Source organism: Desarmillaria tabescens (assembly GCF_030435595.1).
Source record: "Desarmillaria tabescens strain CCBAS 213 chromosome Unknown EV420scaffold_1, whole genome shotgun sequence".
Classification (NCBI taxonomy): Eukaryota; Fungi; Basidiomycota; class Agaricomycetes; order Agaricales; family Physalacriaceae; genus Desarmillaria; species Desarmillaria tabescens.
The window spans coordinates 1,282,468-1,294,487 of NW_026848300.1; the positions used below are offsets into that span (position 1 = coordinate 1,282,468).

Consider the following 12,020-nt stretch of genomic DNA (forward strand, 5'->3'; position numbering starts at 1 on the left):
TATGAATCATAATGTTGTGAATATCCACATCGAGAAGAAACCGTCACAGTAGGAATGTTGAAAATTGAAGCTCAGTGAAAAGTGGATACTCTGAATGTCGATCGATGGATGTTCCCCTGAATTGGACAAGGCGCTGAACTTGAGACACAAGCTTCTAATAGTGATAGTCTACCTGCGTTGTACAATGAGCTCTAAATAGTAAGAGTAGGTGAGCAAGATGTATTGCAGACGCCCAAGTAAATGTTCTTCTATGATCACCATTCATAGCGAACCCCCAACAGACTCCATTGTCTGTACCATGATTAAAACAAGATGAGGGCCTAAGAGCTACAAAAGACTCACGAACGGAGACGCCGTTGGCCCATCCAAAATGGCTAGCTCTTCACTTGTAAAGGGTAATCGTGGGATGACCAGCGTGCGCAAAGGAATGAGCAGCAAGATAATCACCGGAAATCCGATGGCAGCTGAGGGGCATTAGCACCGGAGAAGAAACAAAGATGGACCAGAGCTTACCTATCGTTTGAGTAATCGCAAACGTTGCCCCAAAACCACCAAGTTGGATAGCAACAAACATGAGGATGCGCGACTTTCTGACTTTACGCAAAGGTTCGTCTTGAGGAGTCAAAGTCTTGTCCCGGAAGAAGTACAGGATTTTCTGTGTAATCCCATTTCCACGAAGGGCATCTGCACCCATGAACCAGCTACACATATTAGATGGATCATCACGGTCAAGTCGAATGCTCACAAGAGTCCAGCAAGAACTCCTCGAGGAATCAGGTTCAGTATGTGAAGGAACGGGCCTGTGAGCAGAACGAGACACAGGGCGCCCTGAGCAAGGTTGGACACTCGCTGCTCCACAACGGCGACAGGCACTTCGACTGCATTAGACAATGCTCGACTCTTCTCGTTGTAGGGCTCTTCCTCATCAGCCTTCTTGACCGGCCGACCCATTACTATCAGCGACGTCGTATGAATGGGAGCTTGAGGAATCAACCCATTCGGAGCTGGAACACCAATGAGTCCAGCGATGAACGTCGTTACTCCCAGCAAGAAAAAATCGTAATGGAAACCGGGAGGCTTGCGGAGGGGAAACTCGGAACCTTGCGCCATGAGAGACTAATGAACATTGGTGTCATGCAGGCAAGGTAAATTATGAGAGATGTCGCACCGAAACATTATGGTCAAAAAAGAACAAGATCCACAGCACGATTCCGAATGGAAGTGCGATGCCCACCCATTTTCCTTCCAGCTGCCAGAACGCTACGAGCCACTCTCGCCCACCGGCGGCTTCGAACGCGCCATTGATGGGCAGGGTCAACGGATTAGCAGCATTGAACCTCCCCCAGTACGCCATGGCAGAAGTTGCAACCAAGGAGATAGGCATGCCATAGTCTGCTAAGAAACGGCGAACATGGCGATGGAATAATGTCGTATCGGAGAGCATTTGGAATAAGAAAGACACCACGAGCATAAGTAGAGCAAGGATGATGGAGACGAAAGTCCCTTGCACAGAGGATGAGGTGCTATCCTTGAACTGCCTCGTGATGACTTGTATGCCATATTGGAGGTACACCCAGGAGACATAAAAGCCAAAAGTATCGCAGGAAAAGAGAGTAACGTATTTGAGGAAATTACACCCTATTCAGCGTTGGGAGCAAGGTTTATGGAGGTCGACTAGTGACGTACAGTTGAGAATCGCGGTGACCCAATGGATGATAGCTGCCCAAAGGTAAACCCATCCTATAAAATGAAGGTATACCGGAGCATCGGCCTGTCTTTCTATAATGTCATAAATCGTCTTGTTGAACACCGTGATGGGGCCGGTGACGCCTGCAATCGTGAGGGGTTGAGCACCGAAAACGGAAAAAATGAATGCGGCCATGAAGGACGAGATGAGAACTTCGGCGACGCCATACTGTCCAGTGGTTTCTATAAGATCTAGAGAGAAAGCAATTCCGGGAAGAACACTACACCGCCGTCAACGTTCTACAATCGGCAGACTACACTGGATACGCACTTGGCGAAGAATATCAACGCTGTGGCCGGAATAACTCGATAATTCCAAGCATCGGTCCAGTCGCTGGCGAAATGGGGTGCTCGGGCGCGAATGTCAAGAATAATACCGGAGCCCAATGTCGTTAACCAGCGAAGGATAGGGTTGCGAATAGCCATTGTTGACCCTACGGTGTTACTGCGCCCCTCCTCCTCGTTTGCATGTACTGAATGCGAGTCAACGCTCGATGTCACTCCAGTATGTCCTTGATTATACATGGTCTACCGCACACCGATGAAATTTAAAGTATTCCTGCTACGTTAGTAGAAGGTCTTATAGGGGATGGATGGTAGCCGAGTTTTTGACAGCTCCCCGAGCCGAATGTCATCGGACTTTCTATGTGTGGTAAATTTGAACGGCGCGCCACACATAAATTTCTGTTAAAGTCAGATTCTCGGTGTGGCAGTTTCTTTGTTTGTCACTTTGTTTACTGTGACTCGTGTTACTTGTGATGCTGGGGTAGTGTCGGAAAAAAAAAGGATGTTTTTTTTTGTTTTCTGTCTTTCGTGATGTTCAGTGTTAACATGGATGGTTTTGTTGTCCATTCGACTCGCTTTCGTCGAACGTCTTCTTCTTACGTGTCTACTCGCTTGCTCCATTCCCGGGGCATATCGCCGAGCACTCGTCATCGGTTTCTTGTCGCTGCCTATGAAAGTGGCTGTAATTGTGGTGTATCTTTCATCGATTTCTTTGTGGCCGAAGATCTTCCTGAAGACATCTGTCTTGGGTCTGACTGGTTCACCTTTCTTTGTGAATTGAATCCTTCGGGTTTGCATCCGATGGGTAAATCTTCCCTCTATTTCGCTTTCGTTTACTGATGTGGTTTCGAGGGCCTTGTTGTTTCCTGCATGGTGACTACAATTCTCCTGGGAACGCGTGTTTTGTCTTCTGATTCGTGGATAGATGATCCTGATAAAGATATCGTTCTTTCTGGGGGACTATTTTTGGATGATGTAATAAATTTGCCTGGTGAGTTTTTGTTTTGCTCTAGGTGTTGCTGTATTGTTGATGACATCAGCCTCTTTTTATTCCTCGTCTCATTCTATGTCTCGTTGTCCCGATTCCGACAATGTACGATGTTCTTTTCCACCGCGGAACCCAGCTACGATAGCTCCTGTTGAGTCTGATCCACTGCCCTTCGATGCCAAAGATGAAAATGATTATGCTACCGATTTTTCACGCAGTCTAAACCTTCCGTATGAGGAGAGACCGCATCTGGCGTTTCTGCGAGATCTTCTGTTTGGTTTGTCGCAGCACATACCACATCTATTTGTGTCTTCTCAGAGTGTGTTTCATGAGATTCTTGATTCTCATGGGTTGGATTGTGAAGGACTTTCGATGGAAGAGTGTCGTTTGGTCTATGCATCACACATATTGACCGGTGCCTGTCTGCTTCAGCATCGTGCCGAGTCTTATCCCGCCTGTGTAGCATTGGCTCAGCATTATTCATCCCCGCACGCTTTTGTTATTGATGTTGTGGATATTGTTATGTCGCATTCTGTCGACAATGAGATCGGTAGTCTTCCGACTTTACAGCTTTTGTCGGGTATTTTTGACAGTGTATCCGTTTGTTTGAATTTGGAAGGTCATTTACGTCGACTTCTATACTGACGTCAGACTTCTGTTTCCGAGAGTATAGTCACCTTAATGTTATCCTTGGACTCTGCTAAACGATCTGTTTTGGCTTCTCTATGTAAATCTCACGGACTTGCGTTTGATGCGAAGGCGTGGGTTGATGTGCTAACGCAGCTGATATTAGAGCATCTTTTGTCAGGTTTGTGTACCCACACACCTGTCGAGCCCGTAACATCCACAGCTCACGAGTCGCCTTCTTACCCTGATATATCTTATCAGACTCAACTTTTATGCGCACTGCAGAAGAAAGGGAGCTTGCATTTATTGCGGTGTATTCTCTCCATCCTAAGGCTTCCGTTTGAACACAAGTCATCAGTGGGGCAGCTTAGATTGGAGTTACAGAGACACATCTGTCGGATTGAGAAGGGGAAGGATGTTGCGTTGCATAGTGTGGTCGGAACGTGGGAGGACAGGCACAGTAACGACTTCGTGAACGAACAACGTCGTGCGTTTCGGGATAAAGCTAAGCAGCGATTGGAACGGGAAAGGAATGAGAAGCTGTTAGAAATCAGGGATACCTGGCCTCACATTCCTCCTCGAGATCTCAAGGAGAGGATCATTCGTCTGTTCCAAGAACAAACTAGTTCTCAAGCGTTGGCTCGATTTACTTGTGCATCCTGTGGCGAAGAACATTTTTGTACTAGTAAACAACTTGTTGCTTTTAGCAACATCAATCTAGAGCTTCTTAGACCGTGTCGACCGATTGATGATATTCCGAGATTTGAAGGGCACAAATCGTGGGGTGGTGCGTTATTGCATCCGGATGGCATCGTGGATGATGCGACTGCAGAACCGCCTAAGCTTTTGTTGTGTAAGTCTTGTAAGACTAGTCTCAAGAAAGGTAAAATGCCGCCCTTGTCAACGGCGAATATGAATTATTATGGTCCAATCCCGGATGAATTATCTTCATTTACTGTTATAGAAGAGTCCATGGTGGCTCTGTGTTGTACAAAATGTCTCGTGGTTCAGTTAAAAGACGAGGGAGAGACTGATTCTAAAGGTACGGTTTATCAGCGTGGTGTTGAGGGGCATATGATCGTGTATCCACAGAGGCCTGGTAATATTGCTGAGATGCTGCCCCCGAGTGTTGAAGAGATTACTTCACCCTTGTGTGTAATTTTCGTTGGTTCTAAGCTTCCGTCCAAGGAATGGCTGCGAGATAAAGCTAAGCCTCTTTGGGTGAATGGTGGTCGTGTTCGTCGAGCATTGAATTGGTTGCGTGCTAATAATCCTTTGTATAAAGACATTCATTTGAACGAGGAGGTATTGGAACGATTGGATGAAGATCCCGTATTGCCTATACACATCCAGCATATTATACCAACAAAAGCTACTTTGGATTCGACGTCTCGATATGACAACCAGCATCCTGAAGAAAATGAAGCGCCCGATACGCAAGCCATTCCTGTAGACAAAGTCCCTTTTCAGAACGTCGTTATTTCTGACATGGATGGTGACGCGTCGTATGCTGACCTGAAACTTGCTGCGTGGAATCACGTAAAGAAGAATGGCCTCGGGTATGTTCGTTTTCCGCATGATCCAGATCCGAGTAACGAGTTCAACAATCCGACTTTGCTCCCAAAGATGTATCCGACTTTATTTCCATATTGTTACGGTTATTCTTTTCCTTTTTCTTTTTTCTTTTCTTTTCTTTTCTTTTTCTTTAGTCAGCCGGATTACGCGGTGCACGATCATCACGGACTGACTGCGCAGTAGTATTTTTAGAATACTCACGTGTATTTAAGTAGAGCCTCAGCTGGTCTGAACCCCAGCTTCGGCTAAGGTTTATTCTACCTAACTTGAACTCCGTTCTTCGTGACTACTTGTCCCATCGACTTTCATCGCCTTTGGCCTGTTAGAGCGTCGTCTACCAAAGTGCGAGTAGCGACCCTAACACGATCTAAGTCGATAGAGTTAGTGGCTTACATTTAGCCGAAGCTCGTCTTTAGTTGCCCAACGACGTGTCGTTGCCCAACATATTTCCTTTCATTCTCTTCACCGTTGTGGCACTTTCCGTGCTGCAATTCCTCTTGAACGACCCTCTAGGATTGGTTGTCGTAACCATCCTCCGAGTGTTCCTCGCCTGCGTATACGTCCCATCTCCAGTGTTTGCAGGATTCCTCCTGCTACTCTGGGTCGGATTTCTACGCCATTTCTAAAAACATTAAACCCTTCATCCTCGCCCTCCAGCTCGCGTCCCTATTGACAATCGCATTGTTGATAGTGACGAGCTCTCCCTCCGACGAAACCTGCGAAGTCCAGTTAATGAGCGGATCCAACTACGAGTCCGACCTTAGCTTGATTATCGCTCTTCTCATTGTCCTCACCATCCTCGCTGTATACCAGCTTGCATGGTCAATCGTCGACTTACGCCAAGGATCGATTCACTGACGGATGCCCTGGTCCGAATCCATTCTCGCCGTCTTCGCGACTTTCATACTCTTTTTCTGCTCCATTACTTTGTACCAGCTTCACCGTTGCTGCCAGCGGAGACGAGTCCGCGCGCAACTTCCGTTCCACTATATTCCCAGCGCACCGGCGTACCCACCACCGGTAATCGACATACCCTCGGCCTCCCAACAGACGATAGGAGATGTCGAGTCCAACGCCTCCGGGGGACCTGGAGAGTCCCTATACACATCGTCGCGACCCAGCTCGCGATCCTCAGAGTCGAGCACCGACTCCTACAGAAGCGCTTCCAGCGCACCAGCAGACTCCGTCGACATCACCGATACCTGGGGGGTATTCCTCGACAGAGGAGACTCGCCCTTACCAGGTCTCTTCGACAAGTCTCCAGTCCAAGGTGAGTCTGGCGACGATGGAAGCAGAGGACAAGGCACCAGGAATCTGGTCGAGGGCGAAGAAAGCCCTGACACCGAGTTCGAAGGGGACGAGCTCACCGAGTGGGAAAGGACCCGACTCGACGACCTCCTCAACGACCTCTACTCGAGTGAGGAGGAAGATGCCACCGATACTGGAGGCTCTTCGAGTGGGAGAACCCACTCAGGGTGGGGACACAAAGGAACATGGGAGGAGGTCCGCGACAGGAGGATCGCGGCCGACAATGCAAGAGATCGCGCAAGAATGGCGCGCAACAGGAGTCGCCGAGACGACTTCTACGACGATCCCGGAGAGCTTGGCCTTGGAGCCTCCGCGGCTACCACCCGTCCAGCTCAGCCACAGCCTGTTCCAAGGGCCTGGCCAACCGATAGAGGACCCCCGGTCGCCTGGTACCCCGACACCAGTTGGGTCTACGCCGACGACGGGGAAGAGGCTCCTGTGGCCGGAGAGTCGACCAGGGGAGAGCCCGACCCGATCTCTGAGGGGTCCGAGGCCCCAGTACTCCCTTCCCCCGTCCCCTCGCACGAGCCGACGGATGGGGAGCTTTGGGGCGAGTTCCCAAATTATGACTCCGAGGAACTTGGAGCAGTTACCTCTGCCGAGCGACTCGCCGGAGTCAGCAACTGGGAACCGTCTGTCGCGTCGCGAGCCTTCGCCGATCCCGTCCCTCCATCACAGCGTCCGTGGCCGCTCCTCTATCACATGTACGTCGAGTCCCTCCGACTCCCTCGAGATGCCTGGGAGTCCCCAGAAATCCAGGCCAGAATGGACCGAGGCCGAGTGCACGATGCACGCATCCGACGCGCCGAGGAGGACGCCCTCTACGGGCCCAATGGCTTCTGGGACCTCCCCCTCGAGCCCGACGCCACCCCCGCCGAGGTGGACAACCGAATCCGGGCCGCCGCCATCCGCTACACAGGATATGCCCGAAGGGCGGGAACCGACCTCGAGGCCAGAGCCCGAGCTTGGAGAGTCTATCAGGAGGAGATCTCCAATGAGGACTCCGACATCGGGAGGTGGAGGCGGAATAGAGAAATTGACCGACTCGCCCGAGAGAGGCAGGAGGCCAAGGATGCCGAGTCGTCCGCCCAACCAGGCCCTCGAACCGACGGTGATGGCAGCAGTGACTCAGGTCATGCTACGGGGTCCGACGCCACGACCGGACATATTTAACATTCTCCCCTGGCACGGACTATATGAGATAATCATGGAACACATGGAAAAGGACCCCCAGTGGCTATTCACTGACGCGGGGGTCGACTATCAAGCCGCGAAAAGCATGGGGGACGTCTACCTCATGAAAAATATACTCGAAGTAGAAACATGGCATCGGGCTGCCATCATCTGGAACATGATGAACCCGGACATGCCTCAGCGGGGGTGCGAGCCTTATCGTCGCCCCCAACCAATGCCCAATCCGCTCGAAACCGAAGAGTTTTGGGCTGGGGCCGGTCCTGACGACGACGACGACATGGACGACCCAGGAGCTGGGCCCTCGGACAAGGGGAAACAGTCCACCGTTCCGCCACGACCACCGATGCAACCGCCACGGAAACCCATATACCCAGGCGACTATCCCCCGCCTGGGGACAATTATCGTCTACGGTCGCTTCCGCGACCACCGAACCCCCCGGTACCGCCTCCTATGCCGTCACCCCCGGACCCCATACCACCGTGGGCTCTGGCGGCAGGAAAAGATAATAACCCCTGGAGTGACGTCAAACCCAAGCTGATCACTCAGCCCGAATACTTCACAGGGGAGTCGGAGGACATCAATCGATTCCTCCACCACTGTGAAATGTATTTTCAAGTTTTCCCGTTGCATTTCACCATGAACGACCAAGGACAAAACCCCTACCGCATCACGTTCACGCAAGGGTACCTACGAGAAAGGGCAAAGCAATGGTGGGGCGACCAGTACTATCGCTATTGGGACGACCAGGGGCATTGGAGATTCCCCACTTGGGTGGAATTCTCTCGCGACATCACGCAAGAATTCCGAGAAGTAGCGGAAGTCGCCATCTGGAAGGCGGAATGGAAGAAGGTCCGCCAATCGGACTTCAAGAGCGCAGTCGAGTTCTTCGCGAAGTTCGAGAGGCTGGCCCACAAGTGCGGTGAGTTCGGAGACGAGAAGCAGATGTTCGAAGCGGTCGAAGCGGCGATAAGGCAGACAGTGCGCAAGACGGTGATGCATGGGGACAACGAACGTCCCACCACCTACGCACAGTGGAAGGCGCGAGTCCTAAGGATCGACGCCAACTATAGGTACGACGTGGCCCAAGGCCTCGCCAGTAAGACCTCCCCGAACCAAGGTGGTTCGGGTCGAGGCAACCAATCAAAGGGAAGCGGCTCCGGTGGCGATAAGAAGGACGCCACAGGAACCACGTATGGGGGCGTCGGGCAGCCAATGGAGATCGACAAGCTGCGGTCCGACAAGCGGTGCTTCAAGTGTGGGAACACGGGGTGGAGCCCAAAGCATAAATGTCCCGAGGACAAATCGAAGTGGCTCCCCGTCAAACTTCCCCCTCGCAAGAAGCCCAACGTCGCCCGCCTTCGCCAATTACTCGCAGACGCTGAGAAGGAAGAATTGGCCCCCACTACAAAGGTTGAAGAGGTCAAGGGCGACAAGGAGAAGTCGTCAAAAGACGAGCCGGCGTCGAAATAAGCGATTTGACGGCGTCGGCTAAGGACTTAGTTTCTACTGGTGCGCACTCTTGTAACTCTAGTCGGACTTATACTACGTATGTAGGTACTCCATATGAACAATACACGAACTTTTTTGCCGCGTTACCAATCGAAGAAACTAAGGATGAGGAATCGCAAAACCCCAACGGCGTAGGAGGGGATTTCCGCCACTCCGCGCAGTCTGCGCTCAGTACTGAACCCCTAGGGGCCGTCCGAGCTCAGGAACCCCCGGCTCACCGCACAGGGAAAGCCCCTCGAGGGCAGAGCCCCCTAGGTCGAGTCCTGACTGCACCCTTGACGAAGGGAGGTCACCCCGGAGTGGGAGAAAGGCCGACAGCCCAGCCCGCTGGGCCTGCGTCCTCGTTTGTGGGGCCGTCTGTTCTAGCGGGAGACGTCGAGAAAGCAGCTGAGGCTGTGAACCCGAGGGACCACCCGCACTTAGTAGCCAAGGACAATGCTGCGGCAAACGGTGCGGACCCCGAGGGAGAGCCGATATGTGTGCGCTCGCGAAGGGCTACCCGAAGTACCGCCGGGTCTGAGGAGAGCAGTAAGTCTAGGACAACCGTGGAGGTTACAACGCCGCGCACAAGCGCCCATGGCCAGGGCCGAACACAGGGCAGAGAGCCCTCCTCCACCACCTTGACTACCAAGGGCGCCCAAGTGCCGCCTCGGGACCTTTCTCGTCCCGGTGACCAAATGCCACTTCGAGGGAAGACCCCATCGGTCTTATTGGAAGAAGTAGAGGACGAAGAAGCTCACCTGCGGTCCGACATTCCGGTCCGACTACCGACAAGAAAGTCCCCCAGACTCCCAGATCCGAAGTCATCACCAGCGAAGCGGACTCCCGTTCGCGACATGTACTACGAACCCTTCGGGCCGCACTGGACCCGAAGAGCGCTGCGACTCGCCACCAACGAGGCGGCCGCGTATGCCATCCTAAACTGATGGATACACCCCCGACGCGTAGGGGAAGTGTCGGCGGAGTTGTGGGAAGAACTTAAAGAGCAACCCGAGACTGCTACGGAAGCCAGGGACAGGTGGGAATGGTTGAGGGATCTCACCAAGCCGCCCATGTACATACGAGGGAGGAAAGGGCGCAATGTATCAATTACCGTGCAATTGGAGACGTTAGATACCCGAGACGCACACTCCGTAAAAGCGCTAGTGGACAGCGGAGCCACGGGCAGCTCTATAGATCGTACCTGGGCTCAAAATCACGCCCTTAATCTCAAAAAGGCGGCCCGACCAGTTCCCGTCTATAATGCGGATGGCACCCGAAACAAGGGCGGTGACATCACCGAATATGCCGAAGTGCGGCTTCGCATAGGGGACCACGTGGAACGAATCGAACTAGCCGTAGTGGACTTAGGATCCACTCCTCTCTTCCTCGGGCACGACTGGCTACAAAGGCACAACCCGTTGATAGACTGGGATACCGGGGCTGTTACTCTAGCCCGCTGCGCCTGTCGAAAAATCCCCTTTTCACTCCCTGATACGGACCCAACATCCCGATGGGAAGAGTACGAAGAAGGGGACACTATTTTAGTAATCGACTTCGAAGAAGCATTCCACGTACGGGCCATGGGGACTAAAGCCAATGAACTAGCCGCCCAGGCCAATGCTCGCAAAACCACCAAGTCTTTCGAAGAAATAGTACCCGAGGAGTATAGGGAGTTTGAGGATGTATTCGCTAAGGAAAACTTCGACGAGTTACCGCCGCGAAAGCCGTGGGATCATGCTATTGAACTGATCCCTAACGCCAACGCCAACTTGGACTGTAAAGTCTATCCTCTTAATCCCGTAGAGCAGGAGGAGTTAGATAAGTTCCTTGATGAGAACCTATCTACCGGGCGTATCCAACCATCCAAATCCCCCATGGCATCGCCATTCTTCTTCGTCAAAAAGAAGGACGGTAAGCTGCGCCCAGTCCAGGACTATCGAAAACTCAACGAGATGACTATCAAGAATAGGTACCCGTTGCCTCTTATCGGGGAATTGATGGATCGGCTGAAGCAAGCCAAATATTTCACCAAGCTGGACGTACGGTGGGGGTACAATAACGTCAGGATAAAGCAAGGGGACGAATGGAAGGCCGCTTTTCGAACCAATCGGGGCCTCTACGAACCCCTTGTAATGTTCTTCGGTCTCACTAACTCCCCCGCTACTTTCCAGTGGATGATGAATGACATTTTTAAGGATCTCATTACCGCCGGGGAGGTATCAGTCTATCTCGACGACATACTCATTGCGTCGAAGACCAAGAAGGAGCACCGACGTATCGTACGGGAAGTGCTACGGATTCTTCGCCAGAACAAACTATTCCTCAAGGCGGAGAAGTGCGAATTCGAGGTAGAGGAGACAGAGTACTTGGGCGTTCTCATTAGCGAAGGGAGGATTCGTATGGACCCGGTTAAAATCTCCGGGTTACTAGATTGGCCGGTGCCCGCCAAAAAACAGGAGCTCCAGTCGTTTCTGGGCTTTTGTAACTTTTATCGACGGTTTATTCACGACTACAGTAAACACGTCAAGCCCCTTACTACACTCACGGGAAAGGTGGAGTGGAAGTGGGGTAGGGCCCAACAAGAGGCGTTCAAGAACCTCAAAGAACTTTTCCGCGAGGATGTGGTGTTGGCCATTCCCCTCGACGAGGGAAGGTTTAGAGTGGAGGCGGACTCCAGCGAAGGAGCCATAGGAGCCGTACTGTCCCAGTGGCAAGAGGAGAAGTGGCGACCAGTCGCATTTCTATCCAAGGCACTGTCCGTCACGGAGCGTAATTACGAGATCTACGACAAAGAGCTCCTCGCTA

The 12,020-nt window shown here is 52.0% G+C and overlaps 2 protein-coding genes across 2 annotated transcripts; one reads left to right on the forward strand and one right to left on the reverse strand.

Annotated features, from left to right (window-relative positions):
- Nucleotides 1–16: 16 nt before the first annotated feature.
- On the reverse strand, nucleotides 17–2,450 carry EV420DRAFT_1494612 (HCO3 transporter family-domain-containing protein). The gene is made up of 7 exons (XM_060470811.1): nucleotides 2,018–2,450; nucleotides 1,687–1,967; nucleotides 1,169–1,638; nucleotides 746–1,116; nucleotides 514–701; nucleotides 343–464; nucleotides 17–291 (listed from the first exon to the last, which is right to left on the reverse strand). The coding sequence occupies exons 1-7, from the start codon at nucleotides 2,269–2,271 to the stop codon at nucleotides 262–264; spliced, it is 1,716 nt and encodes a 571-aa protein (XP_060339245.1). The 5' UTR covers nucleotides 2,272–2,450; the 3' UTR covers nucleotides 17–261.
- A 2,168-nt stretch (nucleotides 2,451–4,618) lies between these two features.
- On the forward strand, nucleotides 4,619–5,404 carry EV420DRAFT_1257275 (uncharacterized protein; the record flags this gene model as incomplete). Its single annotated transcript, XM_060466822.1, has 1 exon — nucleotides 4,619–5,404. One exon carries the CDS (start codon nucleotides 4,619–4,621, stop codon nucleotides 5,402–5,404), a length of 786 nt encoding a protein of 261 aa, XP_060339246.1.
- Between the last annotated feature and the right edge of the window lie 6,616 nt (nucleotides 5,405–12,020).

Bases quoted from the DNA above. Each gene is read 5' to 3' on its own strand.
- EV420DRAFT_1494612 (XM_060470811.1), bottom strand. From the start codon at position 2,271: ATGTATAATCAAGGACATACTGGAGTGACATCGAGCGTTGACTCGCAT. The intron at 702-745 runs GTGAGCATTCGA...TAATATGTGTAG, and splicing joins GGAGTTCTTGCTGGACTCTT to CTGGTTCATGGGTGCAGATG. The intron at 292-342 runs GTGAGTCTTTTG...ATCATGGTACAG, and splicing joins GGCCAACGGCGTCTCCGTTC to ACAATGGAGTCTGTTGGGGG.